This window comes from Hirundo rustica, chromosome 7, assembly GCF_015227805.2.
Source record: "Hirundo rustica isolate bHirRus1 chromosome 7, bHirRus1.pri.v3, whole genome shotgun sequence".
Lineage (NCBI taxonomy): Eukaryota > Metazoa > Chordata > Aves > Passeriformes > Hirundinidae > Hirundo > Hirundo rustica.
In genome coordinates, this window is record NC_053456.1 from 8,928,375 (window position 1) to 8,947,373 (window position 18,999).

Genomic DNA, 18,999 nt, shown 5'->3' on the forward strand with positions numbered 1-18,999 from the left:
TTCAGTGGGAGAAATAGAGAACATGCAAAAGTCACCAGCCTGACTTAGCCTGGAACATCTTGGAGAGCCACATGGAAAATCGAGGGTCACATGTAAGGTTGAACTAGCAGCAGGTGTGGAAAGAAACACAAATTACTGTGGCCAGAAACTCAAGGAAGAGCGTAATACTTTGGCCCGTTTTGCTTTGCAGAGTAACCGTGGTGCTGCACAGGCTATACACGAACAGATGTGCTCCAAGAACCACTGATCTACGGCCAAGTCCCGCGTTGGGTGCAGCCACAAGGCTCCAGCTCAGCCCATGGGACTTAGCCGAGTGTATCTGAGCATGGAGGTGCCTCAGGTGCACAGGGCTAAAGCACACTTGACCTTTGGAGGGTTCCTCTCCTGTGCTCTGGTGGGCTGGACCTCACCATCTGCATCTCTTGAGTCAAGCCGCTTCCTCCGTTACTCGCTGAGGTGCTGAGATGCTGATGCCAGTGTCTGCTTAAATGCCACTGCCTCCATTTTCTCTGAACTTCCAGCTGAACCTGGGTGGAAAGGTCACAAAATACTTAGTTCAGCTAGTTTATGCTGGAACCCTGCACTGCAGAGAGCAGTGTAACAGGAACATGAGAGCGCGTTACGTTTGTCAAGGTTTGGACTTAATTATTTTAACCTCTGTCTAAGGTCTAAGGTAGCATCTGTTTTCTTGACACTTCTAGTGATACTATTGTTGCAGCCAAGCAAGTTTCAGTTTAATTGCAGGTGAAACTGTTCGCAGAATCTAGCAGGCCTTAGGAAGTGTTTGGTTTAGATTTTTCCAGAATTTTAATTTTAGATATAAAACCAGGACATTTTGGAACTCTAAGGTTAAAAAAAAAAAAAAAAAAAAAAATACAGATTTTTCTTTTCAAAACTGTTTGTTCTGAACCCTGTTGAAAGATCAGTCAGAATATTTCAAAATCCTCCTTCATTTTTCAAAGTGACTTTTTCTTAGGCACTGGTTTGCTCTTTTTTCCCCTTCCAATTAGCTCTAGATCTTTCAGGTTTGTGTGTTTGCCCCCACCTCCACCAGCAGCAGCATTTCAGAGTGCAAGTTCTAGCCCAAAAGCCTGGGAGTTGTTGTGCAACTACAAAAGAAACAGTCCCTCTACCAAAAGCTTTACCTTATAAGAATCCTAATAAACTTGGACTGGGTATAGCTTTTGATAAATTCCCTCCTAAGGATTGAGTAAATGAAATGGCAAAATTATGGGATGGCAGACAATGGTATCATATGTCAGAACCAGTCAGCTGTCAGTGTGACTGTGTGAGGGATGATGCTCCCACCCTCAGTTCCCAGACAGTAATAATGCTATCTGATTTCTGAAGGGTTGCAGTACCTGAGAGGTGAAGCTTGCACCTGGCATACAATTACCTAGGCTTGCCAGGTCTAGGAGGGATTTCACGGGTGAGGTTAGGTAGCTGGGAGGAAAACCCTCAGACAAAGAAGCATTTAATTCATCGGGGGATGTATCCCACTGATTAATGAGGCATGCATCAGCAATAAAAAAGAATGTTATACACACAAAACTCACCTCACCATTAAGAAAACAATAAAGTACAGCCACAACAAAGCCCTAAAAGATAAAAGAACAGCAGTTTCAGCTTTTGAATGGGGATGAGGTATCTCAAGGGAAATCAGACAGCTTGGCTTTGGCGTTGGAAACTCAAGTCTGTTACAGGGTTATATGTTCTACCTCTTTTTCTTATTTTAAAGAAATAATAGCTTGTCAAATATTACCTGGAATGATCCAAGAGCCAATTCAAAAAAGAGCTGAATTTCCATTGTGCCATTGCTTGCATCCTCAGGGAAAAAAGCAAAGATGATGTAGTGGACCCCAAAAAGAGGGATGAGGAGGAGTGTTGACTTTGCAAGTCTCCTGAGAATGAAAACAGAGGGAAAAGCTGGTGTAGAAGGAGCAAGAAATGCTCAGGTGGCCTTGAATGCCTTATAAGGGATGTAAGGGACATACTTGTATTGGTTGAAATCACTGCTCCGTTTTTCAGGGGAGGTGAGCTTCCTCATCAGGATTCTTAAAATGTTGACAAAGAGAATGAAATTAATCTGGGGAAAGAAAAAAAAAAAAAAAAATAAATCACCAAGTAAGGATGCAAAAGCAACCCACCAAACAGCAAACCTATCAGCAGAGCCATTTTGGGGGATTTAGACCAAGCAGAAAGAATAGATGGGTTGGTGCTGGCCTGCCTGTGTCTGTGTTCCCATCCCAGTCTCTGTTCCTGCTTCTCCAGCAGAGAAACCAGGAGCACGGGTTTGGTCCCGTCTGGCTGTGGGGTTCTGCCAGCCTCTGCACAGCCTTTGGGTGCCAGCGAAGGGGCAGCAAGGGAGCTATCACCTGCTAACTGGGACTACAAGTGCCCTTCGTTCCCTGCCAAAAACATTCCGTGTGGTTTGGGGTCACGAGGCAAAGTAGTTAAAAGTGGGGAGAGGAGACAGTCGATACCGGAGTTCTTCCTTTTGCATTTCCACCCCCTCTCGAAGGGTGGATGTCAGATAAAAACGCTGATCTGCTCATTTTGGGTGCAGATGAAGCAATAGCTGGTTCTGCTCGTTTGACCCTCAGGCAAGGAGCGGGAGTTGCAGGGGAGGCAGAGCCGCCTGAGCGCGTCTGTCCGTCTGTCTGTCTGTCCGTCTGTCTGTCTGTCTGTCTGTCTGTCCCGCGGCCCGTGAGGAGCCACCTCGGGCTGATGTGCCCTTGTTCTGCCCAGCCTGCAGACCTGCACCCCTTCTGCACCCCCCTGCACCGTGGCAGGCCCTGAACCCTTCCCTGAGCCGGGAAAGACCATTGCAGAGGCGCACGCTCTGCACGGTGCGTGCCTGTGGGCATTGGAGCAGGGCTCTGGGGTGGTGGGTCTCCCTAAAAGGACCGGCTCTCCTGGAGGTGGGACAGACACAGCAAGTCCCCGAGTTCTTTATAAAGTTACTGGATGGAAAGGGAGCGGCTGTGGCTGCTGAGGGAGTCTGGAGAGGGCTGGAAGTTTGGGGAAGCCGGGGAGGGAGGAGGAAAGGAGTAGAGCTGGCAGGAGTTCGAGGCGGGGAACGTGAAGGGAAAAAAAATATTTCAGGGGTAGTGGGGAGCAAAGGAGGTCTGGGTATTCTAAGATTTTTAACCCATTAAACCAGGGAAGAGCTGTGTAGGCTGAACAGGAGTTTTCACTGATAAAAACCACACCACAGGGGAAGGGGGAGCTGCGGGATTCCTGCCCGGAGGAATTGCCCGCGGGCAGCGCAGGAACGAGCGAGCCTGGGAGCACAAAAGTGTTTATCGGCGCTGATTTTCTGCCCTTTGAACTGCTGAAGGCTGTGAGGAATACAGAGATTAGATCTGGGTTCTTAAGATCTGGCTGTTTGTTTGGTTACGAGCTTGAGTAAAGCCTCTTTTGGGGAAAACCTGCAGAGTCACGCAGGCGGCTTCTGCCTTCAGTAGCTAAACAAGGCAGGATCAGCATTCTGAGGACATTTGGAAGGCGGCAGCGGGTGGGGACCGCCAAAAGATAAACTAAGGTTGTGCTTTTTGTCTTGCAGAATGCATGGGTCTTGTTGACTTTTTTTATATTGCTGAGCGACTTCTAGCACGAGTGTTGTTTGATAAAGAAAAATAAGTGCCATGGCCTCGTTAAGTTGTCCCAAATCACTCATGCGTTCTGCTGCTTGTCTTTCGGGAGGCAGGATTGCTCACTGGTCAAGAGCAGCAGAACTTTAACCCACCATCTCTGCTGCCTGGGTTTCTGAGAAGCGTACAAGTGTTGCACTTTGTGTTTTGCAAACAAAATGGTTCTTACTGGAAATACGAAAACCTCAACCAGCCCTTGGGGTATCGCTTGGAGTGTCAGCAGGGTACTAGAGAGTAACCAGCAGTTCACATTTCTGGGCTAGGGTTTCAGACAGGTCATTGGAGCATGGTCTGACCCTGAGCTCCTTCATAAGGGACAACTATCCTAAGCAGCAGTTCCAGCCCCCTGGTACTGGAGGCTCTGAAGGACTGTACCAGCAAATGCTCAAAACACAGGCACTGGATATCATACACCCCAAACTGCTCTTGTCATCACTACTGCCTTGCACTGGGCAGGCTCACACTGAGTTTCAATGCCTCTGCCTTAATTCGCCGAGCAGTGCCTCAGTGCTGTCCATTAATACGGGGTGCGTGCAGCCTGTGAGCTGTTTTCATTCCTGAAAACAAAAGCCGGTGGTCGTGTAAGACAAGTTGGTTTTGGCTTTGCTGTGAGAGGCATTGACCAGTAGACACAAAAGTAATTGTACTGAAATGTACAGCCACTCATTTCTCCTCCGGAGCTTTCCTTGAAACAGTCCAAAACAAGCTTCCACAAAACAGCCAAGTTCATGTGAAATCAACAGGATGTGGAAACCTGATCTTTTCCAGGCTCTTGCTTCTTGGGAGGACACTCTAGCTTTCGTTGTGAACTTAGCTTTGGGGCATTAGTTGCTAAGTCCTGCTGAGCAGAAGTTGCTTAAGCAGTAACTTGTGGGTCACACCAGTTCGGACACATGCCTAAGATCGGCTCATTAATATACTTCTAAAGCATGTTGAGTAGATGAGCTCTGACTTTACAGTATTTGAAAATACAGTTTGAATCTGCTTGTCCCAGAAAAGACTTACAAAAATAGACAAAACTATGGGGCCTCTAATGATCCACCAGGTATTGGCATCAGTGTTAATGTCCCAACACCTGTAAAAATAGGAGAAGGTGCAGTCAGTTATCAAAACATTGGTATCTTTTCAAGCCGGTTTAGTCTGTCTTGCACCTTAGATTGCTCCCATTCTCTACAAAACTAATTTCCTGTTCTCACTGAGTGGTATGGTGTGTCTGACAGAAAACTGCCCACCTGCACTGGACAGAAATAGGTCCTTCCCTTAAAGTACAAACACTGCTCAAAATTTTGAAAGGGAGAAGAGAAAGAAACAAAGTTTCACTGTTCAGAAAGCTGAATACACATACTGAAAACGTTGTGGTCTGAACTAATACCTGAAGACTACCTCCTACCCTTGAAAATACTCAAATGGAATTGGAAGCTTTCCAATAGTAGCGGTACCTCTACTCACAGCCACACTAGGATCCAGACTCACACCACGGCAGGATGTTGACTGATTTGCTTGCTCCCAGCAATTAGAGATGAGCAGGACCCCATGGAACAGCCTGCACAGGGACTGCATGCTCCCCCTGGTGTGTCAGCTTCTCCCACACCATACCACTTACCCAATATTTTCATGGAGTTGCCTAGCAGTTGCCCATGCAGCCACAAACACCATTGGGGCACCTGCAATTGGAAAAACCAGTTACTGCTTCGTAAGTCCACCCCAAAGGCAGAAAAAACCCAGTTATTCTTACTGAAGGGAGAACCAGTACCCCATCCGAGGGCGATGAACCACCAGAGGAACTTCCTTTCTGAGAAGAAAGAAATCACCAGCAGCGTGTGGAGGTAAAGTCCTTCCACGAGGAGCCAGCTGTAGTTACACATGATGCAATACTGAAAGAAGACCATGGTGAGCTTACAGCCAGCCTGAGGAAAGAGAGGATAATTAGCTCCTGCCTGGGTTTGTGCCTACATTCTAACAGAGAGAGAAAGAGAGAGAGAGATGTAAATTAATCTTGGCAAATGGAGATTTTATAGCAATTAGGGAACTAAATGGGTGTCCTCGAGACAGGGGTTCACATGACAGGAAAGCAGAGCTGGCACTCCTAAATACATTAATCAGCTGCCTCACTAGAAGAACTGAATGTGTCATGGACACTTGGATTCAGGTTACTGTCTCAGGGGAATTTCACTGTTATTACCTTCTTAGTGCCAGTAACACTAATATCACCTTAGAAAAGCACGTGGGTGTATTGTCAATCTTTTTCTTTTTTTTTCCCCAAGAAAAGTAGCTGATAGAGACAAACTAAAATGTTCTCAAAATGTTGTTTTTCTACAACAAAAACCCAGCAAAACCAGTGGGATAAAACAAAACAAGCCTATTTTTGTTCCTCTCCCTAATTCTTATCTTTTAGTTTAAAGCATTGACCATCATCTCCAGTATTGCTCACCTCTCCTCACACCCAAATTTCAAAATAGTTTGCTGCCAATAAAAAGAAAAAGGCAAAACCCTTTCCAAATCTCTGAGTGCAAGCCCTTATCTTACTATCAGGTCTCACGGTGCAGTGCAAGTCAGCAATATTTAATGTGTTCTCAGAGAAGGGGCAGAGCATATCTCTCTTCTCCCATAACCCCTCATGATGAATTTAAAGCTGGGATGGAGATTTCCTTCCCTGTACACTAAATCCTGCTAGGATCCTGCTGGGAAACTGAGGGGTGGAGCAAGCTGGTGAGCAGAGGGTTACCGTATATGCTCCACAGTAATTTGTGTCTTCAGAAGAAAACAAGACAGCATCCTTGATGAAGTTGGATGAGGCTCGCAAAATGAACGACGTGAAGAGATGCATGTGGATGTAGTTCCTTGTGCAGCGAAGCCTTCTGAAAAAAAAAAAAAAAAAAAAAAAAAAAAAGGGGGAGACATCCAGTGAAGTGACATTCCCCACCAATGTAAGGAGCCTGTGGCTGTAAAAAGAGGTTTAACTGCCGGTAAACTGACAGGTGATAAACTGGCAAATGAAGAACAGTGTTGTTCTGTCTGTGAAAGGAAGACTAATGCATCCCCCAAGAGGGATATCCTAGAGAAGACCTTAAACAGCTACAGTCATATCTCCTCCACTGAGGTACTAAAACAAGCTGCACACTGCCAAGAAAATTGTGATTTCATGCCAATATGCTTGCTCTAGCATTCCTCCCTCCTTCCTTTCTGGAGTAACATGAACCCAAGGTGTTTATTCACACCTGGATGAATTTATTTTTTCTGCCAGCACAGTGCACTTGTGCCTGCAGAGTTTTCTGTTTTAAATCTCCACATAGTCTATGTCCAGAGGCCATGCAGCCTGAATATAAGTTTTCAAAGTAGTTTGGTTTCCTTTTGCCCAGAGGTGCCTCCCTGACATTTACTGTAAGGGAAATTTCACTGAATAAGCAGCACAGTACAAATTCCAGGTTACAGGGATGAGTGAAGATAAGCTGAATGTCAGATTACTAATAGAAACCTGAAACACCTTGCCAAAAGTCAGTGCAGTTGCACGTAGAACAAAGTTTTAGCCACGGTCTCAAGTAGGGAAGAGAGCAGCAGGGGAAAAAACACTCTGCCCAAGGGACACTGAAATCATGGGAAGACCTCAGCAAGAGTTGGTGCAAATGTCATTTGCAACATGCGTCCAGCTACAATTTGGAAAGAAAAGGAGAGCACAGCATGAGCAACTGCGACATTTTCTGGGAGACAAGATTCAGAGACAGATTTTGTCACTGATTTCTGTGAAGGTTTTCATATATATTTCAATTTTTAGTTCGCCCAGATAGTCAATAGAAGGATTTGTGTCAGCTGAGATGACAGGAAATCCTCGCCAAACACAAACCAGAGATGCTTCTCCTCACCTGAAGGAGGCCAGGACCACTAAAGCTATCATCAGCGTCACAAGGGAGGTGCAGTATCCGATGGTGTACATGGTCTTCAGGGTCATGAAATAGGAACGCTGCAGGAGAACATATAATCACTTTACCTTGCCTGCCTGGTAGAGATCAGCCCACACCAAAAGAAAAATCCCTCCTCCTATTTAGTGAATAAAATGTCTCTTAAAATCAGCTACTGAAATTGCACCCTGAGCAACCACTTCCAATCATTTGCAGGAAGTATTCATGCTGAAAACCACCAGTAGCAATAGTCCCACCTGGGTGAAATCACAACATCAATCAGTCTCCCCTAAAAGCGTTTCTCTCCAGGACCCCAGAGCAACAAATCTGTGGTCATGGGCACTCAGACTCACTCTGGCCTCGTTGGTTGTGTCGTTGACATTGTAGCCACAAGCAATGTCAGGTCTCGGGTACGGGTCTGACCAGCCCTCACTTGTGCAGTTTCGGTACACAAAACCTGTGTGGTAACAATAAAACGAGACAGAATGGGGTATGACCATTTCCAGTTGTATCTTTGTTGTCCTGGGGTTCAGCCACCATGTAGGGTTGCTCCAGGAGCCAGGAGAGTATGTTCCCCCAGGCAGTGCACTCTGCAGAGCTGAAAGCAAAATCCAGCTCAGCTGATTGTGTTGATACTTGCCCAGTGGACTCGTGTGGGTCATGATATTGTTTACCCACTCAGGGATGACTGTGATGGATGTGTTTTTATTAATTGCAACATAAATAATACTGCTCAGTACATCTGGTGTTTCTTGGCCGCTATTCCAAGATCAGCAAACACATGACTTGTTCAATCACAGATTCAAACTCCATGCAAACCTGATACTCTGCTGAATGCTCCCACCTCCTTTCTGTGGTTTGTCATGCTCCAAATAGAACACAAAATTGTAGATTGTCACAGATTTTCAGTAAGATTTAAATGAATTCTAAAAGCCTTTTCCCCACATTGGGCATTATTTTACACTGTTGATTTCCTTGCTTACTTGCAAATTAAAGGTTAGGAAGAAATTCCCCTCACTTAAGCTCAACTTCTGGAAAACAGAATACTTGGGTCCCACTGTGTCCCTTGTGGCTGTCTTCAGAGAAAAATAGGCATTTGCAGAATTCAACTCGTTTTTCATCCTCTGAGGACAGTTTGTCTGACCCTCATCTTCTGGGATGTCTGACTTTTAGACTCCTAATTCTGAGTGAGACAAATGCTCAGCAAGTTGCACATGGCTGAACAGCATAGTTTTGAACTTGTCCATATTAATGTTTGGCCCTAAAGTGGAAGCGGGAAGTCGTGCCCAACACCACTTACAATGTCACTGGAAGAAAGCGGCCCTAGCAGGCGTTTATTTTATGTGCTGGAGAGAAACTTTTACAAAGAAGTAAAACCACTGCCACTGTCCTAATCATATTGATCTGTCTGGTAGGAAACATACATTAGAAACATGGAGTGAAATCCTGGCTTTGTTGCAGTGGCAATGCTAGCAGGCATTTAAAGGGGACATGAAAGCCCAGCAGTCCCTCTTAGTACAAGCCTTGCCAGAGGGCACCATAAAAGTCTATTTTTTTCCTACACATTTAGCCATGAGGACTTTAGGGTGTCTGGCTCTTGCAAAACATCCCTGCAGTGCTGAGGGAACTGAGGGACATGCATATGCAGCAGTGTTTGGCAATGGTTTATCCTCTTATGAGCCCTGCTGGAATTGTCAGGACAGAGTCAGGGCTCCTGCTACCTCTGGGCTAACGCTGGTGACCTGACAGCATGCCTGCACTTGATTTGAACTCACCTCTGTAAACCTGCAAGGCAAGCAAACATACGTAGAACCCTGAGCGGGAAGAGCTCTGGGTGTGTCCTTATCAGACTATTATTCTGATGCTTTTTTGAACATCTTGTTCCAGCTTCGCATCTTTGAAAGGGTCAGGCTTGCTTTATAAGCCAGGTTTTCTATGTTTTGCTGCAGTGCAGCAACAACAGAAAAGAAGCAGCTCTGCCCAAAGGTTCTCCCCAGCCTGTCTTGGCTCGCAGCAAGGGGTGGTGTGGTGGAAGAGTCTCTCCTTCAGTGTCAACTATGAATACACGCTTACTTAACTCGGAGCAAAGCACTGTGCTTGTAAGCCTGCCTGTGACAGTTTTGTGCCTGAGGCTGTCAAAGCAGATCAGGCAAGAAGAGGTGAAGTTCTGCATTGGTGTGCACGTGCTATTGCGTTACGTGCAAAGCACAGGAGCTTACACCAGGCACATCACATGGACGGACACGAGGGAAACTTTAACGGCGCTCCTTGGTTATGGGTGACACACACACCGGGCAAACAGCAGCATGCCCCACTCAGAACAGACTGGGGGTCTGCTGCTTGTCTAAGGATTTGGCTTGGTGTTTACTGGTACTTTGGAACTGCCTTCACAAGTAGGGACTCTGGCTAAAGGGACCGGCTGTGGAACTGTGGCCATCTGATGTGGCCTTTGCCTCTGAATCCTCACAGATGTCACACATGCCTTCATTCCTTGCCTAAGACACCATGCTCGGTTCTGTTACTTGGTTCCAGAAAAGTTTGTTTCTTTGGTCTGTTATGTAGAAAGGGATCAGACAGTCTGGGCTGCAAATGCAAATCTAGATCTGAGCACAGAGAGCAGTGTTTGGGCACAGCTCAGAGCCATCCTCATGGTTTAACATATGGGTTTTTGGTGTTTGTGGCTGCCCATCTGCTTTGTAAGTGGTAAGGAGGGAAAACTTTGCTTTTCTTTTGAAGCAAGCAGATCTTTGTTTTTCTTTTTCAGAATTGTTTCGAACGGGGCAATGACTGTAGCAGTAAATAAACTCGGGAGTCACAATCCAACCACAGTATGAAATCAAAGAACGTGGCCATGAGAATGAGGTTAAACTATTGCTGATTTTGACCCAAGCTGCCAGAGGCAGAGACTGAAATAAAATGCTAATGATGATGGATCAGGTCTTGAGGTTCTGTTTTGAACACTGTCACTCTGATTATTGTTTATCAGTTTCTTGATAAGGAGGGAAACTAAAGTTTAAGCTGACTGCCTCCAAGATAAGGCAGTGAACATCTGAGACGTAATGATTACCTTCGGATGTACAAATTCCAGCTTGCTTCCCCGCTGGGAAGGCCAGAGGTAGGGAGCAGTTCCCTCTAGTGGCTGTTCCAGCAGGGATTTCAGTTACTGCGTTTAAGGGCCAGGTTCACTACGCTAAAGATGTAGATGGCAGACAGATGGTTTCTTCAGCCATCTACGCCTTTGTGTAGTTTATCCTTTGGCTTTAAACCAGATTAAAGGGCTCAAAGGGCAGATAATGTTCGTGTGTGCAGAAAGTAGCAAGGTTTCTATTTTGATCTGAGTGGCTTATGTCTGATTTCCTTTAAAGAGCACTAAGTGCTTCTCCTCTGAGTTATGTAATCTTTATTAGACAATCTAATACTTTGTCTCCTGTTCCTCCCTTCATAAAATGAATCTGTCTGCTTTTCTGCAAGTACTGGACCTCATTAATCTGTGCCCTGTAACTATAAGCATGCAAAACCCTCTTCTCATTTGAATCATTAACTCCCTAAAGAGAAATGTAAACACATTTCTCTAGGCATTACTGAAAAGCAGAAATGATCAGAAAGCAGGCTTACTTAATAGCTCATTATTACTGCAGCCTACTGGGGGCAAATTTCATTTCATTTCTAGCTTAGATATCCCAGAAAAAGGACAAAAAACATTGCTTGAGCTCACCTCTGTTTGAGCGAATTGTTTGGTGAGCCATGAAACCTGAACTTCCATGAGATTGTGCCACTTGTATGAATCCTGTCACAGGCAAGAGAGAAACCCCCAGTGCATATTTCCTCTTAATGAAGGCAAAAAAAGGGGATCTATTCTGCCTGCTTAGCTGAATGTTTTGCCAAAACTCATGTGAACTTAATGCTGTGTAAAGTTCTGTCCCCATCAAAATCTTCTGGGACCAGCCACTGTCTCTAGAAGTTATTAAAAGGGAAGGACAAAAATAAACATGGAACCTGAGTGGAGAAAACCCTTTTCCTTAAGAAACCTTGCTAAAAACCTGCTTTTCAGGATAGCATTTAATTCCTGCACTTTTTTTCCATCTGGCTAGAAAACACAAACACTCAAAAGATCTTGCTACCTTAATTCCAGGGTTTTTCATGTTTAGCTTAGTGTTGGAAACAGAGCTGCTAAGTAGCTATCGTTCTTTAAAAGAAGGAGGGGAAAAAAATCATTTCAAGTTCAGACCTGAGCATGGCATCTTTGTAAATAAATAAAAAATAAAGTTTTTGGGTTTTTTTTTTAAGAAAAGTGTTTAATAAAAAGCACCTGGGCAAGAAAAGCATCACTTTAGCATTACCTTTTTTCCCAGTCAGCATCTGGAAGAATTCAGGGCAGTGAGCCTTGACAGTCTGTCCCACAGTGGATGAAGGCCAGCAGCTCATGTTATCCCACATTCCAGCACATCTGCCTGCGGGGGACAGCAAGGAAAAACCATACAGCATCTCCCAGAGACATAACACCATGAAATTTCTTCCAACAATGAAACACTGGGAGACATCTCTAAGAGGCACAACACCACGCAACATCTCCCACGCACCAAGGCAGCTACAGGAACAAAGATGCTCAGTGCTCTGGAAAGCAAGCTGGATGAGACAGAGCAAGTCCTGCTGAGACCTGGATAGGGCAGAGCAGGTCCTGATTGCTTCAAACCAGCCCCAGCAAGCTCCCAGACCTATCCCATTCTTGTCATTGATCCCGTGGGTCTCTACTAGACACACAAACAGCAGTTAGGGTCATTCAGAACTTCACATCAGGCCTTTTGCTACCTAACTGTTTACTGCTAACTAGTGAATGGCCCTGGAAAGATGAAGGAAATCAGATGGGAATTTTTAAACTTATTTTCAGCCTTTCTAAAGCTTTCAATTTGAGTCATCCTAATATTTTCCTTACATAATATTTTTGTAAATATGAGAAAATTCAACTTGATGACCCTGCTTGAGCAGGCAGGTTGGACCAGATGATCCATTGGTCCCTTCCAGCCTCACTCATTCCATGATTCTGTGACTAGGAGTTTAAACAGCTTCAGGATAGTACTTAAACCACAGATCACTTAAATAACAGACTTCAAACAGACCTTAAAACAGATCACTTAAATCACAGACTATTCTGGAGTTGCAAGGGACCCACAAGGAGAGAACAACTCTTAAGTTGCCCATTTGGGGATCATACCCACAACATAGACATTATTAGCACTATGCTCTAATCAGCTGAGCTAATCTCATCATACTGGGAAAAGAATAGAGAGGAACAGCATCCATGTCTTCTTTTTATCAGCATAAATACTCCTCTCTTCCACTGTGTTCAGGCTGTGGTGAAGTGAAAAATGCCAGCAGACCTCACTGAGCTTGGCTGCCCAGACTCACCTCCATTTCCCTCAGTTAGGTGCAAGGGCTGCTTATTTTAAGGATGGGCTTGTTCTGGTCCCCTCTCATAGTCAGGGAGGGAGAGAGGGAGTCTTTTCCAGCTGCACCCTCTGTATTGCCTTCTGGCAGGGCTGGTAGAGATGCATCAGGGAATTCAGGGTGGCCAATGGAGCAGAGTATGATGGTGATCTCTGCTTAGACATCTTGCTTAGGTACTGGATGCTAGTGTGGATTAATTTTGGCCTGAGGTGCAGAGTGTTAGGGGAGAAGACCTACATTTGGTGCCCTTTGTACCAAAGAGAAACTGCAATCCTACCATTTCTTATTTTGCTCTTCTCCAGATACAGGTTGAAATCATTCAGACTCATTCCCTTTTGCCTCTACTCCCTGTCAATGGTTTTAGCACAGTGTTCTTTGAGGTTTCTGCAACATAACAGGGGAAAAAAGGCCACTGGGGCATGTCAGGACTACCCCGTGCCTGCTGTATCCGGACTTATGGGGAGGAAGTGCTGAGCAAGCACTCTCAAACACTTCATGCTTTATAAGGCCAACCTCCATTAGCCTGACAAAAATATTTACATTTCTAGAAATGTATTAGTTTCCTCCTGTGCAGCAGTCCTAGTGCCTGAAAATACAGAGCTGTTCACAGACAAGGTGGCACTCAGCCCTGGTGTCCTCCAGGATTTACTGGATTTACTTCAAAGCAAAGGTTTAAAGGCAAGCAAAACTTCGCTTTGGGTGATATTTATGACTTAATGTGCTGCATTATTTGGTTTATCAAACATTCATGCCATCACCACAGGCATAAAACCCCCAAATCAGACCAAATACACAGAAACACCTGGCAAAGTTATGATGTTGAGTGGTTTCCATCCAGGAAGAGAAAACAAAAACCAGCTGAGGTATTCCTCCTGCAGGTGGGCTTCTTGCCACTCCTCATGGATGAAAGCCAGTGTCTCCCACACCCAGGTAGATAAAGAGCCTTAGGGTGGAGACAAAGTACAGCAACATCTCCTCACACAGCCCTGTGCTCCTTGGGGTCTCCCTCAAGCAGCACCCAGAGCATTCTCCAGCAGCAATACACCGTGTCACCATGATCAGGGGTTCCATGTCTCCAGTAGCTTCCCTGCCCTGCTCCTTGCTCCCAAGAGAATTTTCTTGTCTTCACTCATGCACAAAAAAGAGCGTAGCTGTAGCTTGGGTTATGTTAATGTTACACTGCTCCCTTTCCCAAGCTAATGTTATCATAAGGGCAGAGTCTTGCACATGACCCCAGTTGCTCAGCTGTGAAAGCAAAGCTCTCTACATGAGGAAGACTCAGTACTACAACTTTCCCAGGCCAAAAAACTCCTTTATATGATGATAAATCCTCTCTGAAATTCAAGAACTCTCTTGGGTGACAGTAACTTGGAACAAGGAGGAAGCAATGAGGACCTTCAAGCCATATGATTTAAATGCTGGCTGCTGTCTTGCATTGATTTTTAAGGTAAATATAGTTGACTAAATTTACACTTGGTGGGGTGACTTTTAAAATTATCCTTGTCCAAGAAGAGATGATTGCAATTTGCAAGATTTTGTTGCTGGTGTGTTCCCCAGTTGTGAGGATTGCAGTTAAGCAACCAGATTAGAAGGTTCCCACAATTCTTCCTGTCACAGTAAGGTCAAAATCCTTCTCTCAAAGCCTTGTAACAGATCTTACCTGTTCTTCTGCTTCTAAAGGAGAGTTGTGTAAGTGCATACCTCCTATGGGAAGGGATGCTGAGGTATCTGGGTTTGATAGTTTGACATGAACTGAGCACCCAGCTCATGTGAGAGCAGCTTTTATCATGTGCATTTGTTCAGCCTTTACCTGAGTTCAGGAGCAGATCATTTTCAGTCGTTCTGTTCCTTGCCTCCAGGGAAAGAGTCTCCACACACTTTTCTTCCTCCCTTTTCAGGACGCTCAGAAGGTCACAGATGGGTGGAATAGCTTTGATCTACAAAATTTAAAAGCAGTGGAATCACTTTTCCTCTTAAACCATATAAAACCTCAACAGAATCTACCCTTTTAATGCTCATATTCCCCATGCAAATCTATCACTTGATTGTGGGCACTATTTCCTTGAGATACCGACAGTTTTCCCAGTTAAGTCTGCATACTTGTAGTAGCAGCAAGCAAGCACAGACTGAGTTTCTGTGCTCTCCCTTTTGCTGACATTATGACATTGAGAAAAATGTGTTATTCTGCTAAATTAAGTATATGACCAGAATGCTCTTCCAAAATACTTCAGAAACATCCAGGACACTGCTGGAGTCTCCTAGAGTAACAGAGAATTAATCATTCATCCATGGCAGTGTTAAACCATACACCTGGCAGGTCATTTTCCTGGGCACAAGTGATCCAAATATGCCCACTGGTGGCAGACCACCCAAGCCTGTTTCACTGCTACCATCTGGTAGCAGCAGGAGCCCACCTGAAAGCAGAATCTCACCCAGATTTTCAACAGAACCTAGATGGTAATTTGTCCTAAGGTCACTTTCTCATCTTCCCATCCTCCTTTCTCATAAAGCCATGTGAAAGTGTTAGTGTTCACTCAATCCTGATGTAGTGATTAAATGTGTGTTTATGTTTTATGCAGCTGGACCAAAACGAGTGAAAAAACCAAGCAGCTACAGACCATTAAAATGACAAGTATTGAAAATTATTGCAAAATTATTTGCAGGTCAAGTTACATAATTCAGAAGAAAACTACTTTTACCCTTTCTGTTATTTTACCAGTGTCTTTTCTTTTTGACACAAGAAACCTGAATATAAGTGGATGCCCATTACAATGAAGCAGATTATTTCTCTCTAATGGATAAACCCAAAATCTCTATAAATTCTCACAATGGAATTTTATGTACATATATAAATGCTTATGTATGTATACACATAATGAAGAGATTAAAAGCCAGTCATCAGGCTCTATTAGTTGAAAAGTATCAGACGGAATTTATGTTCTTCATTCAAGAAAGTTAATCCAGCAGCATCGCATTACTGCTCAGCCTAATAAATCTTGTATCATTGCTGATCACTTTCAGATTAGATTTGGGAGAAAGAACAATCCCTGAAAACCTTGTAATGAGAACTATTATTTTTCTACAATTAAATTTTAGCATACCAGACAATAGAGACTATGTTCCCACTATTTTGGATGGAAATTTTTTGAGTACTGTATTTCTGAACAAAGTTTGATCTTTCCAGCAGTGTGTCATACCTCATCTAATTAGTCTGGTATGTTTAACTGCAGTATCTTTCTCCTTTGTCTTTGTGTGTCATGAAATAAATGAACTAGAAACCACCTGTTTTTGCACAATGTAATGAATATTCTGGAATCACACATGCAAAGACTTTATACGAAAGAATCTCTCTTCTGATGCCAGGATTTGAATGCTGAGCATTTGAAGTGGCGAACATAACCACTCTGGTTTGCGTGCGGGTTGTTCAGACGATACTGAACATATGTAAAAATAAATGCTAGGAATCATGTTAACAATGATCTCAGGAACAGGGGAATACTCCATCTTTAAAAAGCCTCTGCATTGTGTGGGCACTGTTTTCCTTTAAGAAATGTGGGTCCTAAGAAAGTTTTTGTTTTAAGAAAGATTTAAATTCTGTGTTATTTCCTTATGGCTAGAGTGAGGCTGCACACTTTTAGCACAACCAGTTGTGAAGATCACCTTGATGATCTGATACAGCATTACTTTCTTACACTAAATATGTTGCTCAAGCAGGGATACAGCACAGGTAGCGCCTTGCAATTACTTTTTTCCCCCACAAAGTGATATTCACCCTATTCTGATAAGCTGGATACCACTTCCTGCTAACAGATGTGCAAGTTAACAGGATTTTAGGCCCAGGGAAAGCAGAGAGCTTCCAGGTGCAGGTTTAAAGACCTTGTTTTCCACCAGCACTGTCCCTGAGGCAGTCTTTGCCAACGCTGGCCTCCGAGGGGGCAGGCTGGGCGCGAGCGCTGGGATGTTTGCGGAGCGATGCGAAATCCGCCGTGGCCGGATAACCCCACTCTGCTAGCAGCTGTGCTCAGTCTCACTCGTGTTTACCATGCACAAGTGGGGACAAACAGCCTGTCCCCGCTGCTTGAGAGCGAGCAGGAGAAGGGGCTCCTCTACGTGCGGTTTCTATGTCTCCTCCTAAACAGCTCCCTGGAACAGTTTTGTTCTCCTTGACGCTTCAGCAGCTACTAAAAGGGTAATTAACTCTATCTCAGCTGAAACCACGACAGGGAGAAAGACATCCTCGTATTTTGTTTAAAGACAAGGTTCCAAACCCATTCCAAACAGAGAAAAATGTGATAAATAGATCTTCAGAACGGGCAAAAAGCTTATGTTGCAATATTGATAGCACCAGCCAACACAGTTCTTAAATTGTGAAATGAATGGATCTAAACATTATTCAGAATTCACAGCCGTTTAATTTTAAAATAAGTGGATTTAGTGTAATGACAGGATTCAAGTGGCAAAAGATGTCTGGCAACATCAAAATAGGTATTTTGAAAGATTAGAAGAACCAACAGAAGGAGGTGCTCTTGGGGACACCCTGAGCAAGGACATCTATTTATAGAGTCCTTTAGGTAGTATTAAGAACAAGAAACCAAAATTACAAGAAAACCATCACAGTGACAAGTTTTATTGCAGAAGATGATCAAAAGGAAAAAGGTTGAAAATTGCATTCACTCTGCAATTAAAATGTCTAGGCAGAGCTCAAGTTTTCTCACCAAATCCCCTGCTGGGACAAATAAATTGATTTTTCCATTTGTTGCAATGAAAGAGTGATTTGATCCTTTCCTAACTTCTCACACCCAAGCTGGACATATTTCACCCCTTGTTTTATATGCATTCAAAATCTGAATAACCCGAGCAGCACCTGGAGATCACAGCCCGGGTTCCACTCTCCTTTCCGACTGGTCCAAGTACCTGGAGCTCAGCAGTGACAATTTGTTACATAAATCTCAATAAAGTCATAAAGCTAAAAAAAAAAAAAAAAAAAAAAAGGAAACCAAACTTTGTGGTAGAAACATCACTTCACATCCCTTTAATCTGAGTCCAGGGAGGCACTGCTACATTGCCCCTTATATGGGATTGATTGCTGGTGTAAATCAGTAAAACTTCTCTCAATGGTGTCAAATCTTTTCTCCTTCATCACAGCACCTGCTGTGTTTGTTAAAGTGGGTTAGTAACACTGCTGTCTTTATGGGGGTGGGGGGGGGAAACTGAGGCATCCAGCATGTAGTCATCTGGCCGCTGTCATTTAGTGCAGGAAGCAGCAGAAGCAAGGACAAAATTTTAAAATTCCAGGTTATATACATTATCTTTTTAAACAGAGGCACCACAGCTTCATGGAATAGAAGTGCTCAGAATTATTCAGATAACATGTGCTTCCATGCAAATGGGAATAAACAGATCTGAGCACCTACCGGGACAGCTGAAATCCAGAAGATCACCCAGATGGTCCACATAGTCAAACACAGTCCGTTTTCTTCATCCCTCGTGCAGCAGAGTTGAGCAGGCTGTTTGTATGCTCTCCGGCGTGGCTCCTAGCTCTTTTTACTTCATCCTTTTCCCTCCTTGCTTTTTTCCCTTCCCAGCTTTGACCATCCTTAGCCAATGTTTCTCTCCAGCTGCTGAGCTCCAGAGAGCATCAACAGTGACAGGACCCGGCTCCCATCCACCCTGCAAACTCTCCTCCTCCTCTGCAGAAGCGCCCTGTCCCAGGAATTACAGCACCTCTCTTGAGCGTGTCCCTACGGTTGTCTGCCTCCCTTCCTGGCTGTTATTCACTGTTATCAATGGGTGTCGCTGGGGAATGATCATTCCTCATGCTCTCACGATAAGGGAGCAAGCAGGGCTCCCCTGTAAGATGTCAGCCCCACAAGGGCAGGGACAATCAATCAAGGGGAAGTACAGCCCTGGGATAAGTGCTCTGCTGAGAAGCTGAGTTGGAGGAATGTGATTCAGGCTGCCTGCACTGCTTCTGCTCTCAACAGCTCTGCACATGCTTCCCACAG

The 18,999-nt window shown here is 44.4% G+C and overlaps 1 protein-coding gene across 1 annotated transcript; it reads right to left on the bottom strand.

Annotated features, from left to right (window-relative positions):
* Nucleotides 1-292: 292 nt before the first annotated feature.
* On the bottom strand, nucleotides 293-18,633 carry SCTR (secretin receptor). Its single transcript, XM_040069626.2, is given in 15 exon segments — nucleotides 293-527; nucleotides 1,557-1,598; nucleotides 1,763-1,901; nucleotides 1,995-2,086; nucleotides 4,659-4,728; nucleotides 5,257-5,317; nucleotides 5,407-5,560; nucleotides 6,379-6,511; nucleotides 7,514-7,611; nucleotides 7,903-8,006; nucleotides 11,890-12,000; nucleotides 14,805-14,931; nucleotides 18,409-18,507; nucleotides 18,510-18,566; nucleotides 18,568-18,633. Coding segments are annotated over 15 exon segments (1,530 nt in total). The 3' UTR covers nucleotides 293-350.
* Nucleotides 18,634-18,999: the final 366 nt, after the last annotated feature.